Genomic DNA, 21,501 nt, shown 5'->3' with positions numbered 1-21,501 from the left:
TCGCTGGCCAATCGTATGTCATCTCAGATGTCTTCTTGTATCAGCCTCGCAGCTTCTTACTGCTCTGTAGGACGTTACTTCTCATGCATGGTTCTCGCGAGCTCCCTGTGTCAATGATATAGGGTATCTCTACGATAACATTGCCTATCAAAGTCAGCTATCGTACACAGTATAGTCAATGAAAGATATACGGGTCACTCACCTTCCGTGGGCAGCATCGAAGCCATAAAGGAAGCCATGTTGGCTGAGAGCTTGATAGTTGTTTTCAGACCTTGGAGGTGAATAAAAAACTCAAGGCCTCTTTCATGCAGCGATGATTTATGGGTTATACAGGTCCGGGTGTTGAGAGATGTTATGAGAGTACTGATCGTACAGACGTTGATCCTGAGGGTGAGAATTGTCCCATTCGTTTTATTGCAAATTCAGTATTTATGGGCTTGAGCTATTCCCTCTCACCACGGGTGTTTCCATTTCATTCGCATTTTCGTCCTCACTTTAAGTGCCCAAATTTTCTGGAGGCAGAGAAGACGATTGCAACGGTCTCTTCCTCACTTGCTGCGATTGGGTGGGTTGGGTAGGAGCGAGTGTGATCACCCTAGGGGAGAGCGGGAAGAGAGCAGGAGGGCGGGAAGAATAGGAAAGGGTAGAGAACAGGACAGGTGATGGGCAGGCAAATCTGAGCGGAACAGACGATGGAAGAGGAGCAGGGTGGGGCGACAGACCACATGGCGGTGAGACGGTGGGGGAGAGAGGGATGGTGGCAGCACGCTCGTCTTTACAATCAGATGGGAGATAGGAACTCATCGCACTCGGAGGTATGCTTCAACTTGTTGTGGCTGAACTGTATGGACATGTACTGCGAGAATGAACGTCTTACGATATTGTCGATCAGCCGATTTCAGTATCGTGCCCACGATGCACAGTACACGGCCGGTACTGTACGTGGACATAGTGAGCGAAAGCTTGTTTCGTTGTTTCAATTGGGGAGAAATGAAACAATAAATTAAAAAAGCCCCTATCATTTAATCTACTCTACATGTTTACGTGAACCAGATGTATACGAGTAAGACGCGTTTCCTTTGTTATTCGTGTATGGAGATGCTCTTTTATGCAACTTCTGTACCTTATCTTTCCATCTGGTCGATCCTGGGTATACAGTACCTGATTGAGAGGTGATATCGTGAGAAAAGAGAAGAGAGGATGATCTACTTTAGCGAGGTCTACGTCTACCCTCTTATCAACGCTGAAGGAATCGAAAATTCGGCCCTTCTTCTTCTTTCTGATCACCCTCATTAATTATTAATCTCCCAGATCGCAGTGGGAAATGGCGTCCTTCAGCCATGAGAGCTTCCTTACCTTCTTCTGCGATGATTCATGGTGCAGTATGAATCGCACTCGAAGGACTGGCTGAGGTGATGACGCAAGATACTTATTTTCGCCCGAAAATGATCAGGTCAGGATCATCCAAAGTCGCCACGGTGTGCCTGAATATATAGTGCAAGAGTAAGATTAATATGTACCGAAATTGACTTGTCGGCTCCTCTCCTTGTTCCCCTTGTCAGCTGTGAGTCATCATTTACTTCCGTCCCGATAAGACCTTTTTATAGCCAGGATAGGGGGGAGACGACGAGCAGTTTACAGGAATCCTACTATAACCACGTTTTACCGTGGGATCTTCCACAGGGTCTTTCCCCTAATTACTGTTTAACTCTGTCACTACTGTTTGTTCGGACAAGAGAGTAGAGTCACACCTGAAGGCGATGATAAAAGTGAAAGACCCCTTAAGGTTCTTTCTTTTCTCCTCGTATACGATTCCTCCATTCGTGTCCTCCTGCTCAACTTGTCAATCTCATTTCATCTCATCTGTTGGTTACTCGCTCGTGTATCACGCAGACGAGATCGCAGATATACAAGAGTCTCTACCTATTTGTGTCAGCAGAATCATACATCCGTACATATCTTAAGAACGATATATGCATGAGTGATCGAATGTGCATGCATGTCTTGTGTTCTGAGCAAATGTGAATGGTCGCAGAAGACAAGGGATTTACAGTTGACCCCGCATTAAGCCGAGTGTTGTGACCTGAATGATGAGAATATACAAGTGACGACGATCGATCGAGAGAATCCCTAAAGTAACAAGGTAACTCATCAAAGTTAAAATATTTTTAATACCGTTATACTGCCGTTATAACCGCTGCTGCTTGCTATAGCATCATTTTTCTCATGCTTTTACCACCTTGACTTGATTTGCACTTGCACTTGCATTTACCAAGCACTTTCAAAACAGTCGAAAAAAGTCTGTGGGAATCAAATCAGATCAGATCCAACGAACCGACCAACGTAGCGCACTTCACTTCACCTCAGTTCATGGTCTTGCGACTACAGTACTCAGTTATTCAACACATACACAAACATAAACCGATTCCAACAACAGGAACTAGTGTTGTTCCAAATCAATTCAGTTCGGCTTAACACCATTAGGTTACTACCATCTAAACAACATAGAAAGAAAAGTGTACATACGTCCACTCAATCTCAGATACAATAAATCACAGAACCCTCGAATAGCCAACATATAACAAACCAAATAAGCTCTGGTCTATAGAACGGAGAATATAAATAAACGATCATCAACCAGAACAGGAGCAGCTCGTCATAGCTGTCCTTTTTTTCCTTTTTTTTTACCTCGTAATTTGGTCTGATCCTCGATCCAGCATCTCAATTCAGTCCTTTACTATTAGTCGAATTCGAATAACGGTAAGAATACCATCCGCGTATTCACATCAACTACTCAAGAGGTCAGTCTGGACTCGTAACATTAGAAGTTTGCTCTTAGTCTTCGGTTGATATCACTTAACACCACCGCGCCCTCTAACGCCGAAGCCATTGCGAGGTAGACGCTGGATCTGATCGGACAGAACTGAAAATCTTCCAATATCGACGCACATATATACCCATCTTAATATTGGATCGTTCAGTCTGGCCAGCTTAGATGAGCTACAGTATCTCAGATGGGTACAATATTAGATGATAGAGGTAGGAAGCTGTTGAGTCATCTATCGAAACAGTAAGTGTGTTGGTGTTGTATCAAAAACACTCTACGGTATACACATGCAGCCAGTGACACATCTCTGATCATTGAGAGATCGCTTTGCTCACCACACCGATTGATCATGCATAGAACGTTCACTCTCACTGTAAGACAACAACCTGAAAGAGCTAGATTATGTTCATACAAGGAAGAGAACGAGACTAGTAAGTGTCCTCGCTTTCTCATCTGACCTCTTCAATAATCATCCTGTCTCCGTAATCGTGTCCTTGTTGATCTTGTTGTAATGTAGTCGACAGAAGGCCGGTGGATCCGCCTCCCGTAGTAGAACTGTCATCTAATCAGATACCTCTTGAGTGAGTCCAGGTACAATCGTTTTATGAGACCGATATATACTAATAAATATCTCTGTTGCGACCCGTAGTCATCTACTCGAATCTACGTCATTTTTCATCCGAGCTACTATAGTCTCCGCTACACCCGTCAAAGTACCATTCCCAGATCATGGTCTACCATCGATACTGGAACCATACTATCAAGCGATCAAAACCCCAACGGGCGCAGATGCGACGACCGGAGAGGTGATACAGACACCCGAGAAATTGAGGTTGTTAGATGGTAAACCAGGAGCGATCTGTATCTTTGCAAAGTTGTCGGTCAGAGTACCGGGAATCTTCAGGTTGATGTTCACTTTGTACGATACGACAGAGTAAGTACACCTTCCTACATTGCTATTCACTGTTAGGACCAGTATCGCTGACCAGGCCTTGTCTCAAAACATCTTCTCATTCAAATAGGACTGGCGTGGTAGAATTGTCGCGTACGGTATCTGAACCATTTGAAGTTTTCTCACCCAAGTTGTTCAAGGGGATGCACGAGTCTACGCCTCTTACCAGACATCTGGCAGCTCAAGGTGTGAAAGTGAAATTGAGGACGGATACCAGTGTAGGAAGACAGTGAGTCCCATCTGTTCACTGCTAATTGTGTGGTTTGTCTAACCGTTTACTTGTTTGTAGATCCACCAGTAGGAAACGTACACCTGCCAATAGCCAAACAAGCAGTAGCATGTCGATAGACAGAGCCCCTTCAGCATCCACCACCACTCCCAAACCCAGCATATCACAATCATCCTCTTCATCTTCCATTCGCCATTCTCCACTTAGTAGACCGAGGAGCATCTCCCAGCAGCATTCACCTAGGACTACCGCTTTGACATCAACGAGATCGTTGGTATGGAGACAACCCATGGACTTTTACGATTATGCCAACCATGACGATCGACAACCTCAGACGGCTGTCCCTGGACCTGGACCTACGACACTGAGGAAAAGGAGATTCGTAGATGATGGATTGATACCGTCATTAAAGGAGATCTCGTCCAAATATGACTTTACGCGTGAGTATATGTACCCTTTCAGTCACGATCAAGCTCTTGATCTTTCTTTCATAACATAACGTTCGCGAGCCGGGATGGCTAATGGACCGCTATCATCTGCAGCCACACCGCCAGCTACCGATCTAGCAGCGTTCTCCTTATCTCGGAAGAGGGCTCATGAATCACCGTCTTACCGCCCATCTTCAAGACCGCCATCACCTCCTAATGTCTTCATTCCTTCGCCTACACCTTTACCTTTCCCCACGTCAATATCATCCCATCGATCCTCTGACGCGTCAATGTATAATCCTAACAATACCACTTCATCCACATCTTCGGTTACATCCAATTATAATTCTCCGCTTTCGATAAATGGCAGATCAGCTCAATCATCTGTATCTTCAGTCGCACCTTCACCATTTCCCCGTTTGAATATCGGCCCCGGAGATGACGGAATCCCGATTTTACCTCTACCGAGCATGTTTCGAGCTTCCAGCCGGTCTCCCGCGCCGTTCGTCCCGCCTAGTGTCGATCAGATACTAGATCGTGACAGGGATGGAATACATCGACCACCCTCTGCTCCCATCACACCCATCACAGCTGCCGCACAGGCACCTGGCTATGTTGCTAATGCGTCTGGCATATCGCCGCGTGCTCTTGCTTCACCGCCCTATGGTCAGCCGTTTGGCCAAGATGCAGGTGGAGATGAGCGTTCACCTTACCAGAGGGCTATGCAGCGGCCATTGACTTTACCGCCTATTAGACCGGCGGAGAGGAATGATAATTTTGTGGCTAGACGGTGATCGGGATAGAATGGGGGAGTACTGGTAGAATCTCTTTTGGGTCATATCAGGTTGAAGGTCCTCGTCATTTCCTCTCAACTCGTATCGAATCTATGGGAGTCGTTTCACAAGTGGAATATCATTCATAAGTCGCCAGAAGCGTCTCCCAATTGACCGGTGATTCAACTCGGAGTTCCATCACCATCACCATTTCATCTCCCCCATTCCGCATTCTCACCTTCACTTCACCTTCAAATTTTCCCTCTCCTTCAATGTACAAACAGTCAACTTTCGATCTCTTCTTTGTATTAGGGTATATCACGGGGTTTTCTCTTGGAGATAGAAGGGAAGAATGAAATCAAATATCGTTTGTCAAGTATACAGTTGTCATAACCGAGGAAATAAAGCAATATGGACAGGGATTGTAATCAAAAAAAAGGATAAAACACAGATCCCAACCAAACAACCAACACATACAACTTGAAGGATCAGATCTCGTCGAGTCTATCATAGATCATATAATTGCATTGTACAACGACAAGAGGTCACGATCTCATCGATCCCAAAATCGGATTATGCATTCTGTTCATGAAATTTATGATTATATGATTATATGTAACATATGTAACATATAGGACAGGCTCATTGCAAGATTATCGTTCAATGCGAATTACTGTTTAGTCCATGTATGTCATTATGAATTTGCAAAATCATTGTAATGTAGATGATCATCCCATCACTTTCTGACTACGATACCCTCTTTCTTCACCTCGTATACCTCTTTACTGACAATCATCCAACAACCTTTCCAACCCAACAACCCTATTGATTCAGGTACCTCCAATTTAAATTCAAATCCTTTAACTTGTTGAGACGTCAATTTCACGAACCCCACTTTCTTCAGTGCGTTGATGATCTCATTAGAGCAGAAATATCCTAATTTGATAATCACTTTATTCTGATTTTGAACATTGAACGATTGGTCTAGAGCTTCAATAAGGAGATCGAGAGGGATGGAGGATTGTCGATAAGGCGAGTCAACCGCTAGGTGTCGTATCTGGACGATTCCATTGTTTGAAGTAGTATTAACAGAAACTCCTGTGGATTTCCTTTTTCTAAGATTAGGGTTGGTCGACTTTTCCTTGTTTTCTCCATTTTCGAGTAATTGTTTATCCAAATTTACTTGACCCTCTTCATCACCTAACACACTTACCAATTTCTTCCCTGGCTTTTGAATATCTACCAAGATAGTCCCTACGATTTGATCATTATGAACGAACACCCATCCCTTACTCTTTCCTTCCGAACAATACCCATCGAATTTGACCAGATCTGACTTTCCCATCGTTCGTCTCAACAGAGCAATAAAATGTGGTCTTTGTATATACTCTACTAGACCTAAGATAGGCAGCGAGGCGAGACATGGTCCGATCAAAGCGGTGAACCATGAGATGATCTTCTCATCAGGCATGAATGACATAAGACGATTGAGGAAGTATCCTAAGGTGAGGATTGTTATGACACATAATGGGTTGAGAATGACTATACAGCAAGCGATATTGTCAGTATTAAGAGGTCGCACGATACCATATCTTGAAGAGGTAGAGAAAGGCTCACTCTTGTTATTCGCTTTCGGAAGACCTTCCATTATTCCTAGACCTATGAGTGTTTTTACTACTCGCTCGTCTTCCGAGTGAATAGGACGAACATAGTCGTTTTGAGGTTGATCCGGGAGGGACGGAGTAATCGGCTGCTCCGTGGAAGTAGACATAATGGGTTCGTTGTCAGTCTGCAGCTAGTCGTGTGGGCCAAGGTTGAACTGTACGTTCAGAAAGGGAATCTTGTGTATCTATGAAAACATTTTCTTACATTCCACCTTACTTTGTAGAGTCCTCGTAGATGATCAAAAAGTTTACATATCCAAAATTAGACCCAGAATCTTATATTTCATGCACGTGCGTTAACCGTCAAAACCGTCGATCATCACCGACAGCCAAGGCACGACGACGCATGGACCGCCCTTCGAGACGCGGGACGGAGATTCGCTCATACTCCGCACAGGATCAGCCTCTTGACGCGTGCAATGCAAGGAATGAGAAATGTTGGAGGGGATCAACGCGTCGAATCGAAATGCTGGAAATCTCATGATGTACTATTTTATGTCTATCACTCTACAGTGAGCAGTACTCATACCAGTAAAGATCAATACCGATAGCTTGAGATTGAGACTGAGACATCAACCTACCTGATCAACATGCCCATTCCTATTCGAGATGAACCGTGAGTATCAGTGGTGCATCCTTTGAGCTTCTTTCCGTTCAGGCGCCATGGACGCTGATGCCGATTGCTGATGGATTTCCTTCAGGATGGTCGACTACGAGTATGTGAATGTATCATCAGCCCACACGCAGCACGACAGATACTAAAGCATTTCATGATGATCTAGCCCATCATCACCCCAGGTGATGAACGCTTTCTACAGACGATTGTTCCCGTATCGACCTTTCTTCTTATGGTTGAACCAGGATCAAGGTGAGTTCCGTTCATCACCGACATTCTTTACTCCTTTACTTATGTACCGCTCACACCATAATGCGTGTAGTCCCATCAAAGTTATTTACCCATCGAGAATTCGCTTTCACCCTAGCAGGAGATGTGTACATCCGATACAACTCTTTCCACACTTCTGACGAATTCAAAAAGGAATTAATACGTTTGAATCCATCGAGATTCGAAATTGGACCTCAGTACTCAGCCAGGGTGAGTCATCCGCTTTTCATTCAACTTAATCAACCGTTCACTTCTTATTTCAAGGACTGAGCTGATATCGAAAAATCAAAAATGATCGATCGCAGCCGAGAGATAGGAAAACGCTCGCCGCAGGTGCATTACAACCGCAAAGAAGGGAATTGGTTTTCGATATTGATATGACGGATTACGATGAGATCCGAACGTGTTGTACAGACAAGAAAATATGTAAGAGGTGTTGGGGTTATATAGCAGCTGCTGTCAAAGTCTTGGATCATGCTTTGAGGGGTGAGTCAAGCAAATATTCCCTCAAGCACCATTCGCTCTCTCAAATCTGCCTGTTGATTTAGAGCGATTGGAATATGTACTGATTTTTTGAGATGAAATATAGAAACATTCGGATTCAAACATCTCTTATGGGTGTATTCCGGTCGAAGAGGTATACATTGTTGGATATCCGATCCAGCGGCTTTAGACCTCAATGATGATCAACGTAAATCCCTGGTTACGTTCTTGGAAGTGATTAAAGGTGGTAAAGAGCAGGCTAAGAAAGTTAATGTGAGAGGTAATAAGGATGATGCGGATCTACATCCTGTTTTGAAGTGAGTTCGTCGTGATTCACTCCTTATCTTTTTCGTCTAGCACTCTGTCGGACGTTGTTCAATGTTCCTTGGCTGACTGATGGGTTAGTGAGGCACTGGACAATTTGAAAATGGAGTTTGTAAGGTTGGTTTTGCATGATCAGGATTGTTTTGCCACAGAAAGAGGATGGGAAGCTTTGTTAGCGATCTTACCGCAAGATAGAGGTGAGATACATGTACCTTTCCATGTGCAGGCAATTTTATGATAGCTCATCACTCAAGTATTATCACGATAGAGCTCATGGGTAATTTGAGAAAAGAATGGCAAAGCGACCCTACGAAATCAAGTGTAGATAAATGGGGAGATCTACAACAAGCAGTAGGACAACTGAAGAAGCACAATCAACTGTTATTCGTGAGTGCCCTACCATCATTCCGTAGATTTTTGTCAACAGTGCTCATTCTGGTCACAATGCATGTTCTCAGAGAAAATACGAAAGAGCAATGCAAGATGTGATCTTACAATACACATACCCCCGAATCGACGCGGAGGTATCCAAACATCGAAATCACTTATTGAAAGCTCCATTCTGTGTACATCCCGGTACGGGCAGAGTCTGTGTACCTGTCAATCCGGACTTGGTAGATGACTTTGATCCAGATGCTGTCCCTACCGTTGGTGAGCTATTGAGTGAGCTGGATAGAGCGGCGGCGGTAGAGAATGGTGAGGCGGGTGGTCAACGAAGGACAGAGGGTGAGTAGGGTCGTCAGTGGAAGGAATCATGAGGGCTGACGTTGAGTTCTTGTTGTGTTGTGATTTAGAATACGAACAAACCTCCTTGAAGCCTTATGTGGAGATGTTTGAGAAGCACGTCGCGGCAGTGTTGAGAGATAGTAGAGGTGCTAAGCGAGGTGAGTGTTCTGGTATCTCCATAGCTCATAATGGGATCGAGGCTCATTCATCTCGTCTCATAGCCGCCAAACAAGAAAGTATGGATTTCTGAGTTATAGAGACTTCCTCTTGGTGCTATACTATGCTAAGCTATGCTATGCTGCTATGCTGCTTTGCTGTGCCGTCCCATCCTTACATTTCTGAGCTGCTGTGATTCACATATTGTTGTATACATGCATAATATATTCGACTGTTCAATGACGTCCATTAGCCTGATTGAACTGTTTGAGCTGTGTGTTAATTCCATCGGAAAATGCAATCGCTTTCACCATCTCTTCAAGAGCACTCGATTGATCAGACATCTTAAATATCTAAGACAATAAAAATCAGTGACCTGTAAATAACTCAATCCAAATGATCTAATGACCATATTCCCAAAACTCCGAGGCCGCACTACTCTAGATGTCGGCACGTCATTTGAGAAACATGCGCTGAGGTACTTGAACGATCAGCTACATATGGATCTTCGAAGAGTGGGAGGAGCAGGTGATGGAGGTATCGATCTGAGGGGTTGGTGGTGGCTACCTAGATCAACATTGAAAAAGACTGCCCCTCTTGGTGAGGATGTCAGAAGAGTACGGGTGATAGCTCAATGCAAAGCAGAAAAGAAAAGTCTGGGACCTAGGAACGTTAGGGAGTTGGAAGGTGTGATGGGTAATTTGAGGTATCGTAAGTATTTTGCCATTGATATACCAATCTAAATCATCTCAATGTTATATGGTCTTGACGAATCCGAATCGAATCGACTTGACTTGGTTTGTATATCTCATAGGTAGTCATACCTTCTCCTCATCCTCTTTATCACTTTCATCCTCATCCTCAACCTCTGATAATCCTCTTAATCCGGACGAAGATCCCAATGACATAGCAATCTTGATTTCTCAAAGTGGTTTCACCAAATCTACCATGATATACAGTACTTCATCGAATATACCTTTGATGTTGATCCATCTACCAGGTGGACAACCAGCATCACAATCACAGTCTGATCAAGAAGCAGCAGAAGGATCTTTGGAGGAAGGGGAGATAGAAGTGAAAAGTCTTTGGTGGAATAAAGCTCTGTCTGAAGGCGTACTAGGTAATGAGATTGAGTTGAGGAGGTCCATCGGTCCCAAAGGTGTAGGTGTGGGATTATGGATGGGTGGGGAAAAGGTCGGGAGATGCGAGCCGAAGGAAGAGAGGTCAGAGTGATGGTTGATTTTTCGACGATAGGGCACGCACGACACGAGCATCGTGAGAATTGAAGGATTTCAAGTTGGGTAAACAATGTATGTGAGATTGAAGGAGGAGAAGATCATTTATACAATATTCATATATACCCTGCATTTCCCTATTATACATATTTGACATTATATCTTTACCAATTAAACATATAGTCATACAAATCATGAAATAAGATTACATTACAATACATTGAACACCTTTATTCCCTCTGCAAGCTTCTGCTAGATTGTAAATCTGTCCAAGCAATCCTGATTTATCACCCTCTCTCTTCATTCATCAGCAACCAACCCGCCAAAATACGCAGTGACAGCTTTCAGCTTTTCCCCCACCCACTCTTCCTCCACTTCCACCCATTCTCTATTCCTTCCTCTTCCATCTGGATCTTCCCCTTGGATCGTTTTGGCAAGTGTCGAAAGTTCATTCAGGTCTGTATTCCTAGGTAGATAATATGCGATATTCGGTGTAAGCGTCGTACATAGCTTGAACAGCTCGTCCCCCGGTATAGGCAAGATGGAAGAGAGTGGATATGTAGAAGAAGGGGTGTTGAGATAATCGATTCCGCCTAGGAGAGAATTAACATCGGAGATTAGCGTAATTTCCAAACTAGGATGAAAAAAGGACTTTGCTGTGAAGATGAAGAGGGCAGATGGGTACGACGCGAACTCACCCCATGGAGGAGATAGGAAGATCACATCGACAGTTTCTTCCCTTCCATTGCTGTTGGCAACGAACGACTTTGCGAAATTTATGAAATCGCCGTGAATGAATTCTATCCGATCGGCTACACCGTGGTGCAGAGCATTATGTCGAGCCAACTTGAGACGAGTCAAATCGTTATCAATAGCGATAACTGCAGTGAGATGCAAAAGCATCAGTATCACATGCTAAGATATTAAATCAACGCCGATGATGGCCATTCAAAGATGATATGACAGTGTAGATGATTTTATATACTCACCCCTTTCACAGGTTTTAGCAAATTCAATTGAATTCCCACCCACACCGCAAAATGCATCGATTATCAAATCGCATTTACATCGATTCGCAATATGAGCAGCGATAGGTTGAGGGGTAATGGAGAACCATCCTGTTCTATCAAGAAGTAGGGGAAGATGATCGTATAATGGGAAGTATAGTCGTCTTTGTGCGTAATCTATTGGAAACGATCGCGACAAGCTACGAGTTAAACCCAACCTTCAACTATCCCAATAACCTGGAAGCAAAACTCACATTTCATCAAATCTTGGGGGACTTCCGTATAATCCGTGAATCTCTTGACTAATCCCGTACAGTCCCATTCATGTCCTATAAAGGGGTTCAAAGGGTTTCGTATAGGTTGTTTACCTTTCTTCCTTTTCTTATGTGTCTGTTGACCTAAACCTACAAACTGGGTGGGATCGTATTTAGGCGTATGAATTACGTGTCTTCGGGACTTTACGGTGGTTGATGGACCTGCTTCAGTTACTCCGAGTGTTTGGTTTACTATAGTTGATGGTCCTGCTATATTGGGCGTTTGAGCTACTACAGTCGATTTATTCTGGCTGTTGTTTACATTATAACCATCTGGATATCTAATAGGTAAACCGTCTCCATCTATTTCACTGTCGCTATCGCTATCTGATTGAGGCTGAGTATCCAGCATTCCACTCTTGGGTATATCGAGTATCTGTTCAGCTTTCACTTGAACTTCCTCTGACTTGCTGGCGAAGTTGTCGAAGGATTGAGATCGAAGGGATTGCTTGAGATCTAACGGAAGGGAGGCAAACAAGGAACGAGAAGGTCCTTGACGGCGGGGCATCTTGAAAGTGATCTTTCAGCTTGAGGACGTTCAGCTGGAGTAGAGGAGAATATGCGGTCAGCACAGGACAGAAGAAGGTTGCGAGGAAGGAGAAGTTCATACTCATACTCAGACATGCATGCACTTTGGTCTTCCCTTCCTGCTCATGCTGAACATTTCGTTTGTCCCCTTTGTTCCGTCGGAAACGGGCGAGTTAAATGGGTAGCTCATTTTACGTCGTCGGTTCCTGGATAGCAAATATTTCATTTCAACAGTCCACCTCCTTCACTCACTCACAATATTTCTGGATTTTGCGATGTTATTCGTTACCCTCCATACAGAGTATACAGCATCGACATACCACCACCATCATCATCATGGCCACTCTACTCAAAACATCCACCGAGATTCAGAAGGGCAAAAACAAGAAATCCAAGGACAATGCTACCGCAGGACCTAGCGAGGGATACAAACCCAGAAAAGACAAGACCTTGATGTTATGTTCAAGAGGTGTCACTCAACGTATGAGACATCTCATGAGGGATCTGGAAGTTCTGTTACCTCATACCAAAAAGGGTCAGTCAGATCTTCGATCACGATCCTTATGACTTCCATCCTCTGTATCATGTAGTATTGTTGAATCGTTATACTAATCTGTGTTATCCTACGTTGTAGATTCCAAACTCGATACCAAATCATCATTACACCTAATCAACGAGCTCGCCGACCTTCACTCATGTTCCAACACCCTCTATTTCGAAGCTAGGCGACATGAAGACCTGTACTTATGGATCTCGAGGACACCCAATGGACCGTCGATCAAATGCCATGTACAGAATATTCATACGATGGACGAATTGAAGATGACCGGGAATTGCCTGAAAGGGTCAAGGGGTTTGGTGACTTTTGATGGTGCTTGGGATTCTGATGAGAGTACGAAATTGATGAAAGAAGTTTTAACTCATGTAAGTGTGGTGTCATCCTTCCATGAAAAGTTGACATACTGATAATATGTGATGTATTACGATATTTGTAGACTTTCAGTGTACCAAAAACTTCAAGGAGATTGAAACCTTTTATCGATCATATCTTACTTTTCTCTTTGTTGGATAACAAAATTTGGTTCAGGAACTATCAAGTGAGTGATACATTTCACATGAAACCTTTCCAACTCTGCTTTTCCAAAGATGGGAAAATACTAATTGATGTGAATGTCCGCCAGATAATTGAGAAAGATCCTCTCACACCATCCGGTCCACCCATCCCATCCCTCGTCGAGATCGGTCCACGATTTGTTTTAACCCCCATCCGAATCTTTGAAGGGTCATTTGGTGGACCCACACTTTACTCTAATCCAGAATTCGTATCTCCCGCAGCGACTAGGGCGAGCATCAAGCGAGAGGCTGGACAGAAATACAGGGTCAGGAAGGAGGGCGAAACTGATAGGGAGGAGAGGAAGAAGAGGTTGAGAGAGGAGTTACCTGAAGATACATTGAGCAGAAAGAAGGTCTTTGCGTAGGTGAGGTGAAGGGAATCTTCAACTTTTGTTTACTGTTCGCTGTACAGATAGATATGCATCCTTTCGTATCTCAAAGATTGTGATGTTTGTGAAGCAGATAAACGCTTGATAAGGATTCATGACATATCGTGTTAGACGTCAACAATCAAGAGAAGGGAAATTAAGATGACTCAAATTATAAAGACTAATACATATATGAATTAATAATGACATTGTGAAACAAATAAGAGATAGACAAAACATCATGAGCTAAGAACTAATCATACCTTTTCTCTTTTCCCCTCTGATTGGTCATCTGACGTTCTACTGCTTCAATAATTTTACTATCGAATCCTCACAGAATTGCCTTCCATCATTCTCACAAACGAAGTGATCCACCTTATCGACTTTAATCCAATCTACCAATCCATCATCAGAAGTGACCTCTTCCGCCAAAACCCTCTGACCTTCTGCCCAACTCTCATCATCTTTCATCCGCCTGTCACTACTAAGTACAATGGCAGGTTTCGTCGAAGGATATTTATATCCCGATTCCAACAGTACTCTGAAACTTGCTGAAGTCCTTGATTGAGATCCGATTGTCTCTTGTAACCTAGATTTCCTCAATTTCTCATTAAGTCTCACTGTAGAAGGGGTAGGACGAGAAGAAGCTAATATCCTAGATAACGACGTTGATCTTCTCAATAAAACCGAAGGAAGTCTGTTGAGCGACAGGGGTGTAAGAAGTGATGGGAATAATCGAGAGGATAGACGGGATAGGAATTGGGTGGTGGACGGGTCGTGGAAATAGGTAGATGCTGTTTGTGCGTCTAGGTGAAGGAATGAATGGATAGATGAAGGATGTCGTGAAGCGAATACTCTCGAGACAAGGCTATATAATATGAAGACAAAGCATGGTCAGATGTTATGCCTCTAAACCGCAATTGTTTCGGGGGAGAAAGTAAAGCGTTGAATAGACTCACCCTCCATATCCTTCACCGACCATGATCAATCCCTCCTTCTTACTTTCCCTAACCATACCGGCATTGCTCAATGCTTCCCATAAGGAATCTGCGATCCCTCCCAGATCCGCATTGGAAAGGACGTCTGAGAAACCGTATCCTGGTCGGTCCCACGTGCATACTCTTCCTACTTTACCTTGTTCTTGCAGATCGAATAGCCATCTCCCGGGATTTTCGGAACCTTCGTTAGCGGGTGGTAAGGGCGATGGCAGTAATGCCAATGAACCAGGTACACCAGAGGATGAGGTATATACGATGGTAGGCAAAGAGGAGTTCGATGATGTACATGCTAGATGAATGTTGATTGGCCATTGCGAGGATGCAGGTTGTACTTTCACCAATTGGGAGGAAGGGGATGGTAGTGGTAATGTACCGTCATATGCCGAGATGGATAAGTCGATGAGTAATAGCTATATGATTTGGTCAGATCAAGTCGCTCCAATGCGAGAACGATATCTTGACTCACCGATACCAAAACCAATCCAGCCAGACCAGCTATCAACCCAAACACACCACCGAAGAAACCCAGTATCCTCCCCCAGAACCCTTTCCTCTGTACACCTACCAAAGCTCTCGCAGTGCCTTCTTCACTTGCTCGTTCTCTACCTGCCGCCTCAGTCAACATTCTACTTATCCTCAGAGATTCCTGCTTCTTAGCCCGTCTCACTAGGAAATTCGATAACAATGTGAATATCAAGGTCGATCCAGTGAGGAGGAGCGGAACCAGGATGAGGGGCGCGTGAGATCTTTTGAGACTTGGTGAAAGCAATGCGAGGAATAAGATGGGTATATGAAGGATGAGGGTTATGAGTGTCGTGAGGAAGAATAAGTAAGAAGGATGAGAGAAGAATAGGACACCTCCTAGACCGATCCATGAACCGATGAGAGAAATCCAAAATTCGGCAAAACCAGATCCTCTAACATGATTCGACCCAGTCAGAAGAATGTATGTCATCTGAGAGGGGAAGACTGACTTACCTATAAGGTAAGAACTTGACGCTGAAATCCAATACCGCGTTCGATAATAATATAAGGGATAAGACGAAACTTGCAAAAGTGAGTAAAGTGAGGATGAAGAATGTAGCTTGTAATGGGAATGTCGTGAGGATTCTCTGCAATTACGAAAACAAACGATACAATCCATGAGCTTCTTATAGATATTAGGATGGTAGATGTGAAAGTGTGAGCGCAATAGGACATACCCTCTGACCGAGTTTACTGACTCTGGGCACTTGTTCAACGGGACCAGGACGTCCAGCGACAGCACCGTAGTTCCTCACACTCCCCGCTACGCTTCTCCCACTGACGCTTCTTGTGCTGATCGAAGTCTTCCTTGCATGTGGATGAGCGGGTGTATGAGGGTGCGCATGAGGGTGTTGGGAGGTAGGTGGCAAGAGGGTTGTGGTCTCTTCGGCTGGGCTGGTACGTGTTGGAGAAGACGATACGGATGATCGATTCGAAGAGGGTTTGGACATCTTGCTTTGTCTGCACCTTACTTCCAGGAGCTACCTGAGGTAGAAGAGAGGAGAGATGGAAGAGCGAGATGAAAGCTGAGTGCCTTTGCTTTGCGGAAGGACCAGGTGTTTCTCGTGGATGAAGCTATCAGGTGTGTCAGGCGGTTATGTCCGGGTCTGAAAAAACCTATCGCCACCAATGAAACGGATTCTCAAGTGTATCGACGCCGAGGATGAGCTTTTTGATGTTCTTGTTGGTTACTTTCCAGGCGGGAATAATGATAGATGAGGTGTGATATTTCGGAAGTGAACTTTTTTTGTTAATTTTACAGCAAACACCATATAGTGAGCAGTGAATGAATACGTCACTTTTGGGATTGTGTTGATCCTTAAATTCATTCGACCGTGCCTTGCTTGATCTGGGATTGGCGATCATCCATCCTCAGGCTATGTCATGCTATGTGGCAAACATGATACTTCGACCAATCACCTACCTGAAGACTCAATGGTGGCTATAAGATTATACATACATGTGTTCTCTCGCTACCTCAATTCAAAGTAGTTATGAGGTATCATCAATGAATGCTTTTCTCAAGCGCAAGACCCCTTCCTCAATTTGAATGACCCTTCGCCACCCCTCTCGAAGGCGACCGCAGGAGGAGCATGAAGTATGGTTCCCGTAGTACTTGTGTTATTTTCGAAGATCCTCGCTCAGAGTTGATGATAGTAGCATGGTTGAGTGTAATCCAAGTTGCGAAGTAAAACTTAGTCACACTATTAAACATGATATGTATATGTCTGTTTTCGTTTATGAAAGCAGGTGGACAAGGAGTGCGTAGTGTCTTGAAAATGGAAATGCGGTCTTGGAAGTGGCAGTGCAATCTTTTTTTCCCGCCATTATACATTCAATCCGCAATAGAGGTTTTGTCTACCTTTTTTCGATTCATATGTATTTCATCCTTTTCCGAAAAAAAAAGCCAAAAAGCCAAAAAAAAAAAAAAAAAAAAAGAGATAAAAAATATATATGGCTAAAAAAAAAAATTGCCCCAAGTTAATTGTGATTTATAAATGTGATCATTGTATGTTCCCTACTTAATAATCGGCAGTAGGAAGAAGAGTCGTTAGTGTAGTTGTGGTTGTGCTTGTCCTTTGCCGACAAGACTGACTAACGACTCTTATATAAGAAATCCCTCCCCCAAAAAGGAGGGGTAAAAGTGATGTTCTAAGGGCTGGATCGACAATCAGTCTCAAGCTAGATTCCCACTTAATTTTTTATTTTGTCGTGGTGTCGCGCCCTACCTTACCTCGTTGGTACCATACTACTTTGATCATATTCATATTTGGCATAAGATGCATTGATGATGTCAAATCGTCAGATATTGATATTATACAATAGTAACTAATAGTAGATCAAGCTGGACTTCTTCTGTCCAATCTCCTGTTAATCCCTCCCAATAACGTTTTGATTATCAAACCGGCGCTCATATCCTCTCCATCATACAGGACAGTGTCCACAATGTCCCTCACGCCATGGGCAGCCGACAACCCATCGTCTAATTCCTGTAGAGCCTCCCTAGCTTCTGAATCATTCCCAATCTGTAAGAATTGTACGCCCACTTGAGATAAGGGATATTCACCTCTGTCCAACCGTTTTGCAATTGAGATAATTACCGATTCGGGATCGTCGGTGGGTGCTGAGGAGAGTAATTCGTGGCGATCGAGAGGAGGATCAGAAGAAAGGATTTGTTTGCGATGAATGATGGGATGGGCGAAAACTGACACGTCAGCTCGGTAAGCATAATACGAGTGGGACAGGGGCGCGGACGAAGGTGCAAGACGGTCATGGATTGTGAGAGGGAGGGGAAGAAATGATAGACAAGAAGAAGAACAATTGGAGGACAAGGGGAGGGCGATAGGAGGATGAAGGCGGAAACGCGAGGGGGAGAAGGGAATAATGGGATAGAAAAGGAGATAAGAGCACAAGAAGACAGCAGAGGAAAATGTGGATAAGAGCGAAGCAACAGGGTCAAGTGGAGAGAATAAGGAAGATGATAGAGAACATAAATAGGAGATCAAGAAGGTATTCAGAGAGACCCTACTCACCCCCGTCAGTCACAATGATCAGATTCATAGGCTTGACGGAAGCATCCGAACTTCCACCTCCGTTCAATGTCGGAGACGTAGGTCGAGATCTTTCTAATCTTGCCATATATTCCCTTAATATACTCTCCAATCTCATTCCAGTCGGAGTAGCTCCCTTAGGTTCCAAACCCCTGAATAGATCTTCCACTTCATGAGCGGCCTACACATATATCAGTATCACACTACATGCTATACAGTCAATTTAGTTGCGGTACAACTCACTCTCAACTCCTTGCCTACCCTCTTACTATTTAAGAAGTAAATATCCACCCCATTCTCATCGTACCTCGCTGCAATCTCAGCCACTTCCATTAAAGCCTGTCTCGCTTCTGACCATCTATCCCCTGCCATAGAAGTACTGTCGTCGACTAGGAAAACAGTATCGAAATCTTTCAACATCTCTAAAGCGTCTTCTTTCCCTGGAGGAGGTACGAATGATTTTCTTCTTGCGGGCAGGGTAGGTGGTGTCCCCTGCAATGTTTGATGTAAGCTGTTATGTGATTCTGCGACAGGTGAAGACAAGTAAGGTTGATTGTGAGATATCGGACTTGATAGTGTGCCATTGCCATTACTAGGACTAGATGATCCGTTCCACGGGAATTGATCTTTAGGAGTTGCAGGTAGAGGTCTGGAAGTAGGTGAAGTGGGAGTGACTATACGAAGATGGCTGGGAGGTGGACCAGGAGGAGGGGTGTAGAGCTGCTGACTTGGCTCAGAAGGTGGTGTATAATGTGTATAGCTCGATCCAGCTGTCATAGGTGGTGGTGTATGTTGTTGAGCAAGCTGATCAGAGGGTGCTGGATGGGACTGATCATGACTTGGTCCAGGTTCTGCAATGGCTGAGAAAGATTGTCGATGGGGAGAATCACTTGGTGGAGTATATTGAGTATAGGATGATCCCGGTGAACTGAGGCTGGAAGTTCTGAAATGTTGATTTGTGGGAGTAGACAGAGCAGCCTGTTCCATAGCTTGAAGTTGTTCTTTCTCGTTGGACGATAAGAAGGGGTTTTTACTTTGGATGTGGAATCCTGTCTTCTGGGGTGTAAGGGGTGTCTGACCGGTATATGAACTAGATTGTTCATCGAGTAAATTCTGAAGTTGTTGATTGTTGTTCTGGTTGTCTGAGTCGGATGTGGAAGCTGATGGATGGACTGAATTATAAGATCCAGGAGTGATCATATCTCCAATGCCTTCTACCAAGTCTCTCATATCTGAGCCGTGACTACTAGTTCCCCCTATTGACTGGGTTTCGGGAATGGTACTTATCGGACGAGCGTTGCTCGGACCAGCCGTACCGCTCGACGAACCTTCTCCTCTGGATTCTGATTCTGCTAAACTCAATCTCATTGCTTCCTGTAGCTCCTGCTGTTCCACCTGCCAAGCTAGACTGGCCCTTTTCGCTTCCTCAAACTGGGATTCTTCCCATATCCTAGCTAATTCCGGATCACTAGGTACGCGCTGAGGTCCGTCGTCGACCTCTGCATTGGCCGATCCAGCTGTTCGTGGTTGGGTAGCTGCTGATGTTGGAGGTGAAGTGTTGTGGCTTGTTGCTGTGGTAGGAGTAGAGGTGGTTTGACCAGGTAACGTCCCCCTCAGTTCAGCTTCGGCTGCTAGTGATTCCTGGAGTATCCTAGTTGATGCTGGATCAGGATCTTGGCTCTGATAAGGTGGAGGGGGAGGTTCATCGTCATTGTTCGTGGTGGCTCTATTGGTTGTAGCTCCTACGGTCGTATGGGTACGAGTGATAGTATTGTTATTTGAAGTTCGACTAGGTGTGGTAGCTGTTTGTGTCCGTCGGAGATTGCTATTGTTGCTGGCACTACTAGATGTCACTCTAGGAGCAGGTAAGATCCGAGAAGGGGATAGAGAGTATTCCTGCCTGATAGCACGGAAGGCATATGCAAATTGAGGGAACTTCATCAAAGTCAGTTGCACTCCTCACGCCAGTTCTCGCATAGGGACATTTGTAGCTCACCTCTCTTTCCAGGCATTCCAACTTCATTGATATCTCAGTCTTCGATTTCCCCCTCTGAGCTTTGAAATGCACATAATTCCTTATCACAGCTTTCACGTATCTGTATCCAACAAAAATGTTGCATCAGCATCAATCCTTCCTGTTGATATTTCAAGGTACTCACTCGGGATCCGTCACATAACCTCTATTCGCAAATGCCCAATAGACGTTGGAGGAGGTGAGCATAGGCCCCATGTTATACCTCTGCAACGGTATGGATAGATGTGAGGATACTGTCAGCTAATGCTACAGTGGTGAGATTATTGACAGCACCGAGTACTCACCAGTCTGTTCTGTCTCATCACCTCTGCGCTGTTCATCTTGGCTAATGTTGGTTGGTATGTCTATCAAGCTGCGGATGATTGTTTGTGTGATGTTGTAAATCAAAGATAAGCTTGAGATATGGTGCCAAGCCAAGTAGGGGCAAAGTCTGCTGATATATATACGAGTATGGCCTATCTGTCGCAGATGGCTGTGTACTGCAGAGTGAGTGAGTGAGTGAGTGAGTGAGTGAGTGAGTGAGTGAGTGAGTGAGTGAGTGAGTGAGTGAATTGATGGTTTGATGGTAGAGCCCTAGTAAGTTAAAGTTAAGCAGTCTAATTCCAAGGTTGAGATTATGACGAATTAGGCACCTAACTTACACAGCATAACACGACGGCCGAGAGATACTTACGACCGGATTAGAGTTATCTCTAATCACCTGACAAAGGTTTGGTCTGTCATTACAAATTTCGTAATCAGCCAAGCCAACCCACGCTCAGGGCACGAGTACTCGACTTACTCGGCAAGTAGGAATGAAAATTTCCGGAACTCATCCATCCAGCCAAAACAGTTGAATGAAAATGTTGAATTGCTTCACGTCCGAGTATACCTACAGTGG

General features: G+C 44.3%; 9 protein-coding genes across 9 annotated transcripts; 4 read left to right on the top strand and 5 right to left on the bottom strand.

The window, feature by feature from the left end:
• Positions 1–495: 495 nt before the first annotated feature.
• I203_102538 (uncharacterized protein) lies at positions 496–804 on the bottom strand (the record flags this gene model as incomplete). The annotated part of the gene is made up of 1 exon (XM_065517123.1): positions 496–804. One exon carries the CDS (start codon positions 802–804, stop codon positions 496–498), a length of 309 nt encoding a protein of 102 aa, XP_065373941.1.
• A 2,372-nt stretch (positions 805–3,176) lies between these two features.
• I203_102537 (uncharacterized protein) lies at positions 3,177–5,230 on the top strand (the record flags this gene model as incomplete). The annotated part of the gene is made up of 6 exons (XM_019146831.1): positions 3,177–3,258; positions 3,345–3,408; positions 3,477–3,761; positions 3,850–4,008; positions 4,069–4,448; positions 4,551–5,230. 6 exons carry the CDS (start codon positions 3,177–3,179, stop codon positions 5,228–5,230), a joined length of 1,650 nt encoding a protein of 549 aa, XP_019003381.1.
• Positions 5,231–5,945: 715 nt separating this feature from the next.
• On the bottom strand, positions 5,946–6,980 carry I203_102536 (uncharacterized protein; the record flags this gene model as incomplete). The annotated part of the gene is made up of 2 exons (XM_019146830.1): positions 5,946–6,751; positions 6,827–6,980. The coding sequence occupies 2 exons, from the start codon at positions 6,978–6,980 to the stop codon at positions 5,946–5,948; spliced, it is 960 nt and encodes a 319-aa protein (XP_019003380.1).
• Positions 6,981–7,463: 483 nt separating this feature from the next.
• On the top strand, positions 7,464–9,542 carry I203_102535 (uncharacterized protein; the record flags this gene model as incomplete). Its single annotated transcript, XM_019146829.1, has 11 exons — positions 7,464–7,489; positions 7,575–7,589; positions 7,656–7,741; positions 7,812–7,969; positions 8,065–8,245; positions 8,349–8,559; positions 8,648–8,763; positions 8,835–8,953; positions 9,025–9,292; positions 9,361–9,450; positions 9,514–9,542. 11 exons carry the CDS (start codon positions 7,464–7,466, stop codon positions 9,540–9,542), a joined length of 1,299 nt encoding a protein of 432 aa, XP_019003379.1.
• A 310-nt stretch (positions 9,543–9,852) lies between these two features.
• I203_102534 (uncharacterized protein) lies at positions 9,853–10,681 on the top strand (the record flags this gene model as incomplete). The annotated part of the gene is made up of 2 exons (XM_019146828.1): positions 9,853–10,159; positions 10,263–10,681. The coding sequence occupies 2 exons, from the start codon at positions 9,853–9,855 to the stop codon at positions 10,679–10,681; spliced, it is 726 nt and encodes a 241-aa protein (XP_019003378.1).
• A 302-nt stretch (positions 10,682–10,983) lies between these two features.
• I203_102533 (uncharacterized protein) lies at positions 10,984–12,512 on the bottom strand (the record flags this gene model as incomplete). Its single annotated transcript, XM_019146827.1, has 4 exons — positions 10,984–11,276; positions 11,382–11,564; positions 11,673–11,867; positions 11,945–12,512. 4 exons carry the CDS (start codon positions 12,510–12,512, stop codon positions 10,984–10,986), a joined length of 1,239 nt encoding a protein of 412 aa, XP_019003377.1.
• Positions 12,513–12,868: 356 nt separating this feature from the next.
• On the top strand, positions 12,869–14,010 carry I203_102532 (uncharacterized protein; the record flags this gene model as incomplete). The annotated part of the gene is made up of 4 exons (XM_019146826.1): positions 12,869–13,067; positions 13,167–13,456; positions 13,528–13,629; positions 13,714–14,010. The coding sequence occupies 4 exons, from the start codon at positions 12,869–12,871 to the stop codon at positions 14,008–14,010; spliced, it is 888 nt and encodes a 295-aa protein (XP_019003376.1).
• Positions 14,011–14,313: 303 nt separating this feature from the next.
• I203_102531 (uncharacterized protein) lies at positions 14,314–16,486 on the bottom strand (the record flags this gene model as incomplete). Its single annotated transcript, XM_019146825.1, has 5 exons — positions 14,314–14,881; positions 14,973–15,421; positions 15,478–15,928; positions 15,990–16,123; positions 16,214–16,486. 5 exons carry the CDS (start codon positions 16,484–16,486, stop codon positions 14,314–14,316), a joined length of 1,875 nt encoding a protein of 624 aa, XP_019003375.1.
• A 1,389-nt stretch (positions 16,487–17,875) lies between these two features.
• Positions 17,876–20,816, bottom strand: I203_102530 (uncharacterized protein; the record flags this gene model as incomplete). The annotated part of the gene is made up of 6 exons (XM_019146824.1): positions 17,876–18,159; positions 18,569–18,767; positions 18,830–19,424; positions 19,557–20,521; positions 20,583–20,682; positions 20,746–20,816. 6 exons carry the CDS (start codon positions 20,814–20,816, stop codon positions 17,876–17,878), a joined length of 2,214 nt encoding a protein of 737 aa, XP_019003374.1.
• Positions 20,817–21,501: the final 685 nt, after the last annotated feature.

The sequence above is a fragment of the Kwoniella mangroviensis genome (assembly GCF_000507465.2).
Source record: "Kwoniella mangroviensis CBS 8507 chromosome 1 map unlocalized Ctg01, whole genome shotgun sequence".
Lineage (NCBI taxonomy): Eukaryota > Fungi > Basidiomycota > Tremellomycetes > Tremellales > Cryptococcaceae > Kwoniella > Kwoniella mangrovensis.
The sequence above is the reverse complement of the archived record's forward strand: the minus strand, read 5'-3'. Positions and strand labels throughout refer to the sequence as shown.